This window comes from Gambusia affinis, linkage group LG13, assembly GCF_019740435.1.
Source record: "Gambusia affinis linkage group LG13, SWU_Gaff_1.0, whole genome shotgun sequence".
Lineage (NCBI taxonomy): Eukaryota > Metazoa > Chordata > Actinopteri > Cyprinodontiformes > Poeciliidae > Gambusia > Gambusia affinis.
This window is the reverse complement of record NC_057880.1, coordinates 12,119,028-12,134,804: the sequence shown is the minus strand read 5'-3', so window position 1 is coordinate 12,134,804 and position 15,777 is coordinate 12,119,028. Positions and strand designations below refer to the sequence as shown.

The following is a 15,777-nucleotide window of genomic DNA, read 5'->3' as shown; positions in this document are numbered from 1 at the left end:
CAGCAGCTTTGGATGTGCTGCTAGACAAAGGGCGGTAGCTGACAACGATTAGAAAGAGTGGACAAGAACACCTTATTTGATGTCCCATCATCTATTCCACTTTTTTGGCAAACTGAACCACTATGACCTCATAAATTATATATTTTGATTTGCGCTACAATGATGGCGCTTCTCCTCATGCATATATTATGTTTAAGAAAATTTTAGCTACCTGTATATGGCTTGTTGTTTTCAGCTGTAGTATCTCAAGCTCAGCTTTTATATGGCTCTCTTTTTAGCAATAACTGATCAAATTTTATATTTATATAAAACTGTACATTTCAGCACCACTTTAATCCCCACTTGTTTCCATCATAGCAGATTACTGGGCTACACTCTCAGTCTGTAAAGAGTCACTTTTAAAAAAGATGAACTATTTAGATGGTTAAAATGGCAGAGAGAGAAGCAGATGAGGAAAATATTCTCCCCACTGCTCTGAAATGCAACACGCAGCTTTACTAGGCTATGGTTGGGTGGAGTTCTTCACTAATGATGGTACTGAAGCTTGGGAGGATGCCAAAAAGAAATGTTTCATTAAATATGAACACATTATTAACAGGCTGGTTTAAGCTGCTTGGAAAAATATTGTGTGATGAAGCAATAGAGCTGATTCTTGTTGGGTATTATGTTATGCTGCCGTAGGTACTGTTCTGCAGAGATTTAGAGGATCCTTGCCAGACTTTTAAGCTTCCAAGGTCTCGTGGCAAAGTCATCTGGCGTGTAGTTAGTCATTAGGAGCTTAAAGTACAGCTTACTTTAAGTGGATTGATTTAGTATCTTGTATGTTTAGAGTCCTGGCAGGCTCTCTTTTGTGTGCGAATTTAACAAGTCTCTCTATCTATTCATGGAAGGGGTAATGTAAGTGCGGCTTAACCTGTCAACACGTCACTTGAGCTGTTGCATCTTTTTTCACGGCTTTGTGAAAAAAGATGCAACATCTTTTTTCACAAAGCCATGTTGCTTTGTCCATGTTGCAGGTATTAGTTAAACTATGGCTTGTTGAGAGTTTGTGTGTGTATGAAGTTTGTGTGCGTTTATTGGGGTTTAAACAATCCATTATTAATGCCATTTGAGCTTTTTTTTTACATTTTGTGACATCAGATCCGCTTTAATGTATTTTAATGTGATTTGATGTGAGATACCTTTATAGGAAGTGGAAAGAAAATGATACATGGTTTTTAAGAATTACATAGATAAAACCCCCTTTTCTCTGTCATCCTTATTTAAAATCTAGTGCAGTCAGTTGCCTTAAGACATGGCTTTCTCTGTATTCATCTGAATTAAACACAGAATTCATCTGTGTTTAATTTGGTCTCATTTTAAATACAGCTGTTCTTTGCAGGTATCTAAAGTTTGTCTTACGAGATAAGTGAACAGGGGGGCTGCATGGTGCAGTGATTGGAGCAGGCGGAGACTGTTCTAAGCACAGAGGCTGCAGACTTGACGCGGCCATTCTGACTTCAACTTGGATCTTTTGCCGCATGCCTTTCCCCCCTTCTCACTCTTTACTCTGAATGTCTAAATACAGTTAAATAAAGAATCTGTGTTCAGTACAACAGCTGGACACACACTCCTCAGAGCTGAGCTTAATGAGGAACGCCAGGGAGTAAGCTATTACTGGAAAGAAGTCTAAGGAATTATGTTTACATGTTTCCATAAGCAATGTTGGGGCAAACATGTGGAAGAAAGGTCCACATTACTATTTCTTTTTCAAAGTGTAGTAAGCTGGTTGAAATAAAACATAATTAAAACCTTAACATTATTCTTTCAACTTTACAGGTAGTGTACAGCTTTGGGGTGGTCCCAGTAAAAAAAAAACAAAAAAACGTTTGTGGTTTTAACTTGACGAAGTTTTGACAAAAGTGTTAGGGGCATATTTATAAGGCATTGTGCACCTCCACACCATTTTATTCAATGATTAATACACTGGGACATTGAAAAGCCATTGATTGACATTTTGAATGAGTGGCGAACCTGGAACGCTTTGCAAACTGGTCGGGATCTTTGGTCACACTGCCAAAGTTCCCACACAGTGGATGGCCTACTGTAAATTATGAGCATGAAAGCATTAGCCAGGTGCTCAGACTTCTCCTGCAGATCAAGCTTCTCTCCAGTGGAGAGTATACAATCTGCTTCCTTTGCGATTAACCATCTACTCATTCCTCTCCTCTCAATCTCTAATGATTGTCTTCTCCCTTAAGAAACCTTTCCAACACAAATCACTTTTTAAATGTCCACAGAAGTTCTTGTCTGCCCCAGTTAGTTATAGCAGCAATCAGGTAAGCTATGCCTATAGCAATGGGGTACACAATTAAAACATCTCAGCGGGCCTTGGCTGACTTAATGATTTCTTCTCCTGCTCTATGGTTGCTCTTCCCCATCTGTCAGAGGGAAGTTAGGTGCTCTAGTCATTGTCGGCTAAAACAAATTACTTGTACTGTTGTTGCTTTTTTAGCATTATGTTGCTACTTGTTTTTTTTTTGTCTGTTTGTTTTGTTTTGTTTTTAAATTATGAAACTAAACTTCTTGTGTATATTTTTTGTAGCATCACAAATGCATTAGATGTTTGGCTAACCATCAAAACACTGTCTTTTGTAGTTTACACAAATCAAACATTTGGGGGTTTTTTGACAAAAAAAAATACTTAAAATATCCTTTTGACATCAAAGTGAAAACTGATGTATATAAAATAAAAACTACATAAAGATATGTAACATAAAATGAGCGAATGGCTGATTTTATTACCAGCTGGGTAGTGATTGGCTAGCTCACATTGAGTTGGACAGAGATCACCTGAGTGGAGTGAGCATGCCTGAAGTGATTGCATCATAAACTCACCTGTGTCTGGACGGTCCATTCACTGGTAAATCAGAACCCCCAGCTGACATTACAGCATGAAGACAAAAGAACTCTTCAAACAAATCAGAGAATGTTATTGAAAAGTATTAGTCAGGAGATGGATACAAAGAATATCTGAGGTACTTAGCCTCTGAGTTCAGTTAAATTTATTCATGTTTCTTTAATGAAGAAATGAAAGGAATATGGCAGATGTGTAAATCTGCCTGAATTAGGCCGTACTCCCAAACTGAGAGACTGTGCAAGAAGGAGTCTAGTGAGAGAGGCCAAACAGTTTTTGCCTTAGTTCTTCAACAGTCAAAGCTTTATGGAAAAGTGGTAATGAGAAAGTCACTGTTAAAGAAAATCCATATCAAACCTTGAAGAAAACCACCCAAAGCGTCCAGCAAAAGCTACACAGAAGTGGTTTGAAGACAACACACAGAACTTTCAATTAAAAAGTATTTCCTCCAACAATCAAAGTAGCAAAATTAGTATCAACCCATTAATTGGATTCAGCTGCTTAAGTGAGCCTGTTCAATTCATTACTTTGGGATGCTCTTTATAAGCTATGCAAAAATGGTGGCCTTGTTCTGACCAATAAGTATTTACCGTACATACAGGCACAATCATACATTTAGGATTTAACAGTACCTTATTTCCAAATGCATCTTCTATCATAATTTTGTTTGTGATAACAGACATTAATTTCATTGTCTACATCATTTTCAGGGAGTAAGAAATAGAATCCCTAGAAAACTATCCGCCTTCAGCAGTACACACCTCTGTTAAATATGTAGTAGCTTGGAGAAAGTGAGTAGGTGGTATCCTCAGCTGGTCTTTTTGCTAATCTATGCCTCTTTTCCCGAGACTGCCTCACATTAGTTTTTGCCCTTCCTACTCCTAGAGAATTTATCAGGGCAAAGACCCTGACACTCAGACCTACGGCAGGATTTGAGGGAGCTCTGGTGGAGTCATTGACATTTCAGTCCAAATGCTGGCCCATATCCACTTACCCAGTAGTTGTTTGGCGGCCATTAATTTTAACCGCCCTCATTGATCAGGTATAATGTTGGACATGGAGAATATATATAATACCTGTCCAACAGGAAACAAATATGATTCAGTGAATATGGGAGTGGAAGCATTTTTTTCTCTTGGATTGAACCAATCTTCGACATGTCACTCCCCTGGAGCCCTTCTCCTCCTCCGTAAGCCTGGTGAAGACTTTTCTGGAGCCCCAGAGAGCATCCTAGTGAACTTTACTGAAGCATTTTGCCTTTTCCCAAGTCAGGAGCACAATCCCCAAAGGAAGTTTTAAGGTTTGGTCTTAAAGCATGCAAATGGACATGTATTTCTCCTTCTGTGAAACTGGAGATGGGAGGTTAGCTAGCTTTATAACAGACCATATATGTGACTCTCTCCCTACTTTCAGTTGCTCTAAGGCTATGTTTTCTGGCCCTGTGTTACAAACCTGCTATTTGAGCAGTTTTTTGTGCTGCTTATCTCCCCTCAGACCTTCCCTTTATAAATCTACTCTAAATTGCTTGAGACTTTTGCCTGACTGATTCCGAGTATGTCATTTTATGTTCCCCTCTCCTTGTTCCCTCTGTTCACTCACAGCCAAGCTTCCACGTCCCCTGAGTTTTTCTTCTCAGCCTATTACTATTTTGCTTTTTCTTCTCTTTGTGTTACTCCCCACTTGACAGTCAGAGGACCATCACTTTTCTAAAGGGTGTGAATAAACAGGGATTTTTTTATTTTTTTTTTTATATAAAATATCCTTATCATTGAAGTTAGCTTTGCTCACTCTGCTTGAATACGAATCAGTGTCAATATTTATTTTTATAGTCATGACAGGTACAGGTTCAGTAAGTAATAAAAACATTGTTACTATAATCCCTAAATGTTCTTTGAATTATCTGTCCCTGTCCCATTTCCCAATTCTGCATTTGAAAAACACACACACACACACACACGCACACACACACACACACACATCATCATCATCATCATCAACAGATGCAAGTGCATCTTAATAAATTGGTATATAATTAATAAAAAAATCAGTTTTAAAAGCAAAAGTAGATAATATAATTCAATACACACAGTGATATATTTCAAGTGAGTATATTAGAGATTTCCTCAGGAATTACAGTACAGAAACAAAAATCAGTTTTAAGACATAAATACAATGTTATGGCCATGTTATGATGTATGTAACCATGATGAAGGCTACTTATTTGACAGTAGTTGAGGAGAAGTTATTAGGATAAGCCACAAAATGTTAAGAACAAGTAATTTACTGTTCACCAAGTATAAGCTTACTTTTGGAAAGGTGAGTTTATGAAAAACGTGCAGGACAAATAAGAGGAATAACTAGGATTGGGGGGAAAAAAAATCATTCATGAGTTTGCTGGTAATACATAAGGCAAGATCTCTATGGACTACAACTATTGGATTATTGCGTTAAGCAATATTGATTTCTTTTTTTTTTCTTGATTTCCTTATTCTGCAAGCTCCTATGCCTGTTATTAAGATGCTTTTTGAATAAAATGCATCTAATAGTATCAATCCAGGATATTATATTGAAAAATTCCCCCAGTGATATTCATATAACATGAGAAATAGCCCAAATTTTAGCTAGACCGGATCAAACGTTTTGAACAAGTCAATATATTACTCAGTAAAAATATATTCTTAAAAAGCATTCCTGGATACTTTGGTAACTAAACTGTAGCTAAGAATCACCTCCCAAATTTCAACGGTTCTTACATAAATCAGCAGATGACATGTTTCCATGCTATGCATCTCTTAGTGGCATTTTCAGCGTTTTGCCAGCTGTTTATAAAAGTTATGGAGGTTCTCTGAGCCCACTTATTGATGCTCACTGCCATGCATTTCAAGGCTGAGCTGTGAAAATTACACTGCATTCTCCCACACATTGGCGTTATGCCTCACTGAAAATCTACATTTAAATAAATCAACCTCTCTGTAATCTGTTTGTTGGTGAACATTTATCCTTTAATTCCTTCCTTTCTTTCTTGACTTGTAGTTTTAGGGTGTGGGGCTTCTTAATGTAACTGAAGTTCATGATTGATTTTCAGCTGCAGGTTTTGAATCTGCACCATTGAGCCTTAAACATGTGAACTCCAGAGGCTTGCTGACCTTTTGCTCAAACCTGCTCAATAGACAGGCATCATGCAGCTGTCTAACTGACACAAAGTCATCATTGTACACATCCAACTATCAGATAAAGGTCAATGCAGAAAGACAGAGGAGACAAGCAGCATAACCTATCATTAAGGTCTCACCCTGGCTTTTTAGATAAGCGTTTGTAAATGTGGTGTATGCACAATCGTGTCAAATATAATGCTTATAAGGTCAGCTTTGTCTTATTATTATCATGTATGAAATAAGCAAGAAAATGCATGGTGGCGCAGTTGGTGTCACTGTTGTCTTGCAGTAAGAAGGTTCTGGAATCTATTCCCAGCATATTGTCATTCCACATGGAGTTTACATGTGCTCCTTGTGAGTTTTCTCTTTGCACAAATGCCAGCTCTCCAATAGTCTACAAGCATGTCTGTTCAGTCAATTGGTTACTCTAAGATTCTCTTAGGTATGACTGTGTATGATTGCCTGTTCTGTGTGTCTCTGTGTTGCCCTGTGATGGACTGGCGCCCTGTCCAGGGAATACTCTGCTTCCACTTTCCCCATAATCCCCAGAGATGAACACCACGTCTCCTGTGACCCTCCAAGGACAAGTGCGTACTGGTTGGATGGCTATTATTTTGTAAACCCCTAAGCTAAATAATATTAGCATCAACATATGTAATATAGAATTTCACATGTACAATAACCAAGTTTATTTAATAATAATAATAATAATAATAATAATAATAATAATAATAATAATAATAATAATAATACACTTCATTGATTTGTTCATTTTAGAAGCATAATTCTTTTTAAAATGTAGTGCAAAATATATCATGAGCACCTTTGAGTTCCCCAGTGATAAATGATGCTTTGATTTGGACAAAAAATGCAAGGATGGATTTCATTGTCAAGTTTACATAATCATCTTTCCCATGGATGGATCTTAACACTAACAGTAGGGAACAAAAAAAAAAAACCTGAAATCCAGTTACTGAGTATTTTTTTGATCTTCCTTCTTGCGCATGTGTTGGCATTAAATACAGAAGAGGCCTTATCCTACCCGCAGAACTGTGAAGAGCATTTAAATTTTATCTTTTAAAGTTATAGCACACCTTTAATCCATTAAGAAAGCTTAAGTAAGTTGACTTGGAGTTTGCTGTTGAATGTGGTATTTTCTGAAAAACTAAGCTCTTAAATATTTTTTCTTTCTATAAGGTTTTATAGAAACAGAAACTGAAATGTTTTTCAGATTTGTAATTATCATTCATCATTTGAATATTTGCTTGCAGGCACACCAGGGTGACACTTCAGCTTACTAACAAAACTTACAAAACAAGACTTCAATTCCTCCATCTCACTCAGTCACTAAATTGAACTGATAAATGCTGAACAGCTGGGTAGCATAATTAACAAGTATTCATGATTTACCCTATGTGTTATGATAAACTTTTTGTGCCATCTTGGAAGTACACTTCATTCACACGATGCGCATCTGAATTTAGTGTATTCTAAATTTAGTGTAAAAAATCTCATCAAGCACAGGAAGGTCACATTTGACACACTCATGTTATGCTCGTTGCTTGATTTTCAGTCTGTTGTGCATTGCAACAAAGGAAACGAGGTATAAAGCGGAGTATGGTAGACACGGCAACAGCTGGCCCTGTGGTGTGTAACAAGGTTTATCCGCCTCTGCCTTGTCTCGTAAGCATCACTCCGCCATTGGCCCTGGGGCAGAGTGCTTGCTGACACATGTGAGCCGCCCGCACCTCTCAGCGGCATGTCATTCACTCTCTCATGTTGACACCGGGACCCTCTGCTGTCTATAGACATGTCAGGTTGCTCTTCTGTCTATGCCACTCTTCTTGCTCTAGATTAGTTTTTTTTTTGTTTTTTTTTTTTTCATCTCAATTGAAAAGTAACTTTGGCCCTACTTAGGAAAAAAAAATAACAGATTGGATTTAATAGAATTCCTCACCAATTGACCTTTGTAAAAATAAAAAAAAAGTTAAAGTTTCATTGTTTAAGCCAGCTCTTATGCAAATATCTGGATACTAGTAGAGCAACAATCTAACAAAGCAAGATTATTCCACCTGTCAGTCTAAATCACCCAATTTATATGTCCCTGGTCCTGTTTACATGTGGTTCCACTTTTATAATAATTGGCATACTTTTGTCATAATAATATCCACCTTGGCATTCCTCAGCACTTTTCAACCCTCAGGCAAAGCCACTTTGTAGGAAGGTGATAACAGTGTTGCCTCCTCCTGGAATTCACATTGCGTCTGCTCCAGACTGCCTTCATTTTCTTCTTAAATTGAAAGATAACCCTGAGAAAAATCAGCATATCACGCTTAGCGATGCTACAGTACGTGTTTTAACAAACCAAACTCATTCTTTAATCTGAGAAGACTGAAAACATTCAAACTTAAAGTTGTATTCCCTCTTTTTGCTATGTGAGAAGCCTCTTTCAGGCAGACATTTTTCAGTAGTCTCACTCCGGGGGGTCATTGCACCTCATTATTTTGTGTGGAAAGTGCAGAGACAGACATTTGTTGCACCTCCAAAACAGCAAAAGTAGTAACTGTGATGAATCAATGTCTTTGATCTGGAACGAGCCACACTGGACACCACTGCTAACATCAAACTGCTGATGCTGCAGTATCTGTGTTTGGTCAATTCAAAAAGTATGGAAGGTAAAAAGTATTTCAGTATAGCCATCTGCATTTGCAGTTGCTGTATTCTAGGAATTTTCTTTTTTTTCATATTGTGTTCTTGTCCTTTGGCCTGTACTTTGTCTTTTGGTGTGTTTTTTTGTTGTTTTCTTTTCTTTTTTACAAAATTTTCGAATATTTTTTTATTCAATAAATTGTAGCATTGGGATGTAGGGTTGTATTCACTTGAGATTAGATATGATCTTAGAAGATGGGAATGATCAGATCATTTACTTATTAACCACGGTACCAAAATAGGTTTCTACATTCAGTAATGACTTGGGGATTCATGTCAGTGCAGCCATCTATTCTGATATTTTAGAGACATTAAAACTATCAAGGAGGAGAAGATGTTATACTTTCTTCTACTTTCTTTATACTGATTTGACCAAAGTGCTGGACAGCAATGGCTGCCTTACCATTTGTTTGATGTCTTTCCAGGTTTCTGCCAGTGAAAGAGCAGTCTCCAGTTGGCACTGCAGTGGGGACTATTTTAGCTGCTGCTATGAATCAGTCCATCTTCTACTCCATTGTTGGAGGAAATCAACTAGGTATGGCCAACAGATCAAATATGGTGCAGGAAATGAAGACTAATTGAATTTGCTCTGGGTACAAGATACAAATAGTCTTTTCCAAACACTTCCTACCTAGGATTGTCTGTGACACAGACTATGGCTTTGAGAAAAACTGCTTTTTATTTGTTATTTCATTAGAGGGAAACTTCTATCTTAGGTACAAAATTGTCTGTACTACCATATACTGTGAATGAGTATCTTCTTTTTTTTTGTAAAGTGTCCCTGAGAAAAAAAAAGTATCAACAGGATTTTTCCTAATATTGAAGGCGACAGAGTTTATATTAACTCCATCTTTGCATAAATATAGAAAATATTATTTCTGTTGCACTTAAAGTTGCCTCTCAACTTTAAATGGCTCGCTAAACCTGTCAAATAGTCACTATTTTGTCTTGTTTTCAGGTCACTTTAAGGTGGACAGCAGCAAAGGTGTCATCTCCATTGCCCAACCTCTGGACTATGAGAATATAACCAGCTACGTTCTCAGGGTGCAAGCAGATTCTTTGAGAGTTGTCATGTCCAACCTTCGTGTGCCTTCTAAAAGTAAGAATTTACTTTTAAATATAGATGTTTTTCCATGGTTTTATGACTATAACACTAAAATCCTATTTTATTTAAATCTTCACTGCATTTCTCCATCACAAGCTGCTTTGTGTGGTTTGTTTTATTGATGTTTTAAAACATGTCAAATAGGGCGTGTTGTGGTGGCGTAGGGGATAGCGTAACCCACGTTTGGAGGACTTGAGTCCTCGAAGCGGCTGTCGCCCTGACCTGGCGATATTTGCCACATATTTACCCCTCTTCTTCCCCCTTTCTTGTCAGGCTACTTTCATATAAGGGACACTAGAGCCCACAAAAGACCCCCTGGAGGGGTTAAAAAAGGAAAAAAAATACTTTGACTTTTTTTTTTCTTTTTACTCAGAACATATTCTGACACAGAAAAGCAACATCTTCAGATAACCAGATGGATTATTTGGTGTGTGTGAGTTTGTAAATCTTGTTTTCTTGTTTTTACATTAACTAAAAAATTCCAGTGTGATTTAAAATGGGGCAGCAATATCAGAAACTACTGGAAAAGGTTTGTCTAATACATATTATTATTATTATTATTATTATTATTATTATTATTATTATTATTATTATTATTATTATTATTATTATTATTATTATTATTATTATTATTATTATTATATATTTATTCACTTGTCCTTTCTTTAACTGTATTTTAATAATATATTCATCATCAATTGTTTTAATTTATGCTTTTCTTCTCTATATGGGGCATGTATGAGATTATTCATAGAAAAAGAATATTTAATTAATTCATCCCGTGCTTTCTGTTTTTTTTTTTTTTCTTTTTAAGTGAAATATGCTTAAAAATGTGCTTGTTGATTTAAGGGTTGTGCTTCCAATATTTCTGTTAAGATATAATTACTTGGTTTGGGTTGGTACAATTATATGAATTTAGAAATGGGCTTAATAACCCGAGCTATTAGCATTTTTATATTATCATTATTATTTAAGGCTATCATTTAAAGAAAACTCTCATATAATTTCCTTGCACAGACAGGGGCATATTTCAAATGGTTAATTTGGGTAAGTTTTTCGATTATGGCTTGGAGTTGCTGAAAACCCAGTTTCTTAGATAATTTAAATGCATCATAAGACCATTAAAAAAGAAGAGTTTTTTAATGCATAAATAAAATATCCTACATTGTTCACCACAAAATCAGGAGGATAAAAAAACTGAAAAAATGTCACTGTGTTTATAACAAATGTATAAAATGTAAGGGTTTCTTTCTTTACTTTAAATTGCTGAAATTAATCATTTTTCTTTTAAATATACTCTTTTGTATCAAACTGCATCTGCAAGCTAATGACAGAATTTCAAATGTTAGAGTTCTTAATCTTTTCATCCTCCATGTGAGTTAAACTGTAGATTTTACAGATTTTCTATATATTTTGCTGTGTGCCTTCTTCCACAAATACAAGTCTTAAATCCTATTGTGGATTTATTTTGTTTTGTTTAGCTGACAGAGACTTTAGAAAACACTTTCTCTGATATCATTACTACATATAGGTTTTCATTAGGCTTGTCAATGGCCAGTTTACTGACAGACAAGTTCCCTATGATGACAAATAATATGCTGCCTCCAAACTTGGTCAAGGAGTAATCAATGGGCTGCTCTTCACGCCTTTCATCTTCTCACTTTGTGTGGCCCTCACATTGTAATGACAGTAATTACAAGTAAACACTAGTCAGGCACACAAACCATACATAAGAGGGTTCTTGTCTCACACATAATGGAGAGTGTTTGAGTGGGTAGATGTATTTTTCTTTCCTCACTTGTAACCGATTATGGAGGCTTTAACAGCTTTTATCTCAGGGTTATGATAATTGAGTTAGGTTGTACACCATTGGTATACTTTTGGGTCAGTGAAACTATCTCACTTACCCAGAAGGGTGAGTGCTCTGGGTATGTGATTGCTAGTCTTAGGACTAGTGCAGAGTTTATGTATGTAACACATTCTGTATGCATACATTAATTTATCATAAGGTCAGAATGTAAGACAGTCATGCTTTGTAGATGGGAACACACCCCTTACTGCTCTCCAGCTTGTTTTGAAGCGATCCTTTCCTTTAATGGGCCTGTTTTTTCCATGCATTTATGTTATGTGTGTGTAAAAGAAAACTAGAGAGGGGTACTTGCTGTATTTATGTTTTAAAAGTCTGGGCGAAATATGGGCACTTTTAAAAAACAGGGAGGGAGAAGAAATAAACTCATTCCCTTGAGCCCTGTTCATATGTGATTCACACTGTAGCCAGTGTGTATGTAATTCAATGTGATGTGTTGGGGGTTTCTTTCCAACTCCCTTGATGCATCCTTAGTTTCACTGCAGGATGACTTTACATTTTTGTGAAGAAAAAGAGATCCTTGATATCACGTTTGTCCAACAAACGTGATATCAAGGATAGACCTGGAGGGATCCTATGAGTGCTGACGATTGCTTAAGAAAAATGCAAGCAATGAAATATGTGAAGCTTCACTAAAAGGCCATTGCAAAATTTTAATTTCTGTGTAGAATGTAATTGTTCTAATTAAGATTATCTTCAGTTCCAAATAAGGGATTGGTTTAGGGACTCTTTCCCACATTTTCTGCTATAAAGCCTAAGACAGTGGGAGGGCTAATAAACTGATAGAGCTACAATAAGGTTTAGATCACAGAATTTCAATGCACTAGAACGGCCCAGTCAAAGTCAAGGCCTAATAACATTGCATAATCTGTATGAATTCTCCATCCAATCAGACTAAGCTTGAGCTATTTTAAAAAGAACATATATAAATTCACTTCAGATATCATAGTTATTATAGCCAATTAGAAATTACCTAATAAAAAGTTTGCTTGTCATGTTTTTTACATTTTTACGACTATTTAAAAGCTGATAGAAATTGTTTCAGAAGTGACCGTCTTTGAAAGTATGAAATAAAAAAAATCATAATGTGATGATGTGGTTTTCTTTAAAAAAAATACTTCTGGGTTATTTTCCATGAAGCAATACATTTCAGAGGAGTCTTGGGAACAGAACAACTTACTCTGATCTGACAGTTTCAAGGCCAGATTATTCAGCATCTGATTATCTACAGGCCACATGACTGAATAAGCTTCTGGCTGTTAAAGATGAAAGTTTCCTAACCGATCTTCTTTTTTTTTTCTTTTATAAATGCATCAGGGTTCAGCAAACCTGGCTTATTAGACTCTTGAAATACAGTGACTCACTCAAATTGGTGTTTCTCACAGTACATGCCAAAGTTTTTTGGTTCCATTAAGATTCAGAAGTGAATCTTAGAATTGCCTAAGAGAAATGGAAATTAGACATGTATTTTTAGCTCAAATGAAAGTCTGTGCAGAACTTTATTTGTTCATTTATTTACATTTATACTGTTGTTTTTTGCTTTCTGCAGCCAACACTGCCAAGGTGTTTATTTACGTAGAAGATGAAAATGATCACCCGCCTGTCTTCTCCAGAAAGCTCTACATAGGTGGTGTGACTGAAGACACCAAGATTTTCAGCTCTGTTCTCAAAATAGTGGTAAGAAAATAGGAAACATAGAAAATAAGTTTTTTTTTTTATTTTTATTTTTTTGATGCCTTATATGCAGATGGAATTGGCTGAACCTTCAGTGCCTGATTCCCTTCTCTGGCAGCCTTGGTGTGACAATTCATCCGATCAGCTTTGCTCCGCACAGTTTGATCTGTTTCACTATGTTACGCCCCCAAGATCTAGGGGTCCAGGGGCGGTAACATAAAAATGTCCAGAGAAAAAGGGGTTTAATAAAAATGTGATTTATTACAAAAAAAAGGAGGTTTCACAGAACCAAGACACAATAAATTCAACCCGAATAATACAGGAGAGAATAAAAAAACAAGGAGAACTAACAAACTAAAGAGTATTAAGTGTAGATAAAATTACAAAGTGTCCACACAAGTCAAGCCAAAGTAAACTCAAACTAACCCAAAAGAAAGAACAAAAGGGAGCACCAAACCTCCCAAAAACAAGCTTCAAGCAAAAACAAAACTGTTCAGAAACTGTCCAAAGCAGTTACAAGTATCAGAGGTGGGGGAACAGCTTCACAAAACCTCTTCCTACTAGCTGCCTCCACAAGAGGAATTATTTTAGAAGCCTTTTATATGGTGCAGGTGGGCCTCATCAGTGTCTGATTGGCTTTCCTGATCCAATGGAGTAGCAGTTCTCCTGCAGCCTCCAGGCAGCCAATCAGGAAGGTGTTCTGGCACAGCTGAACCTGCATAACAAAAAGAGGAGCCTGCACAGCCTCAAGGGGCCGTGACACACTATCTCTGGTTACATTTCCTTTGCAGTTTTGCTCTCTTTGTTGTCTACTTTCACTCACAGGCAGGTAAAACCTGCACATTGTCTTCAATATATAACAATAGAAATATGTTGCAATATGTTGGTCATATGTTTTTGTTACTGAGCTCCCCTGCAATATTTAACTTGTGAAACTTTGGCCATTCTCTAACATAATGTTGCTATTGTTCCCAAGAGCTGCTTTATATACAGTTGAGGTGATAATTTGGCCCATCAGATTCTCCAGGTCTCTAGACTGAGCCATAAGTTGACAATGTTAGATAGAGAAAACTGTTAAAACCACTTTTAAGTTAATGCTTTCCAACCTTTCTCAAAGTGGTATTTCTATTTATTGTACAGATATAATAAAATCTCTCTAGATAGTTACCATTTTAACTGAATATTTGTATTTTTCTCACTTGTATTACTCCAGGGGCCAATATTAGCCTTCCTTTCACAGAAGACGAAATAAACAAAAAGAATGGTTTTGATGCATTTGGGCTCAACTGACAGAAGTGAAATCTTTGCTGCAAGAAAAATCCAATGTCTATACTCTGACAGGTTGTGACAGTGTTTTTATTGATCCACACATCAATAAGGTCTTTGCTTGGTAACTTCTCCAACAGGAAAAAGAGTAGAAAAGTAAAACAAAAGTTTCATTTTAACACTTTTTCACTTATCAAGAATTGTTTGTGATTAGGTAACAGTAAAGCCCCAGAGAACTAGTCTGCAAAGTAATCATATATAAACCCAAACGGTAGACATGGTTATTTAAACTTTCTATAACAGTGTTTATTGCAGAACCTTTCAAAGTATTTTGTTAAATGTTTGTATGTAGTATTGGCATAAAACAAAAAGGCAACTTCTTTATTCTCTTATTTAACTTGGAATGCACCAAAGTGTTTATTACTAAGTGTGGCAGTTCATTATATACCGTAGTTACAAAACTGAGTTATTTTCTCCTCCACTGGATGATATTTGAAGATAAAGATTATAAAAAGTAAAGTTTACATCTCAATTTGCTCCACAGAAACACACGAGTATTGCAAGTGTTTTATAAATACATTTTATTCTATTTTTAAGGTTTAATTTTGGTAGTGTGTACATAAGATAATGAATGTTCAATGAATCAGATAAATCGGTTCTTTGGTTAAAAAAGTAGGATTCCTTGGGAAACGTAATTTTATTTAAAGACTAACCAGACTCATGGTATTGCAAATTTCTCCTTAGGGGTTCCCTTGTGATTGCCTGTTTCCATGCCTTTTAAAACTGTGAATAGTTGTACTTAAGTATGAGAAGCTCCCAGGCTTATTTCATAAAGGTTTATTCTTTGGTGCCTTTAAAGAAGAAATAAGTGTATGCTATACCTGAAGCACTGACTTCTGGTGCCCTATTTAAGCACCTCACTGTGTGTCCCTTAAATTATCCCTTAATAATTTAAGGGATTTCTCTCTATCCGTAATGTTGGCAAATGTAATTCATAAAATCTACACTGGTGAGAATATCTGACTATACTGGCTTATGCACTTCGAGACTCCATCCAATGCTATGTATCCCCTCTGTTTCAATTGCAAGGCAAAAAAAAAGAGGT

The 15,777-nt window shown here is 36.3% G+C and overlaps 1 protein-coding gene across 6 annotated transcripts in view; it reads left to right on the top strand.

The window, feature by feature from the left end:
- pcdh15a (protocadherin-related 15a) overlaps nucleotides 1-15,777 on the top strand; it is a 175,008-nt gene that overhangs the window by 132,160 nt on the left and 27,071 nt on the right. For all 6 annotated transcript variants that reach the window (XM_044137334.1, XM_044137336.1, XM_044137338.1 and 3 more), the window contains 3 exons: nucleotides 9,186-9,295; nucleotides 9,719-9,859; nucleotides 13,282-13,409. In XM_044137334.1, the coding sequence (XP_043993269.1) occupies nucleotides 9,186-9,295; nucleotides 9,719-9,859; nucleotides 13,282-13,409 (379 nt within the window). The remainder of the gene's footprint in view (nucleotides 1-9,185; nucleotides 9,296-9,718; nucleotides 9,860-13,281; nucleotides 13,410-15,777) is intronic.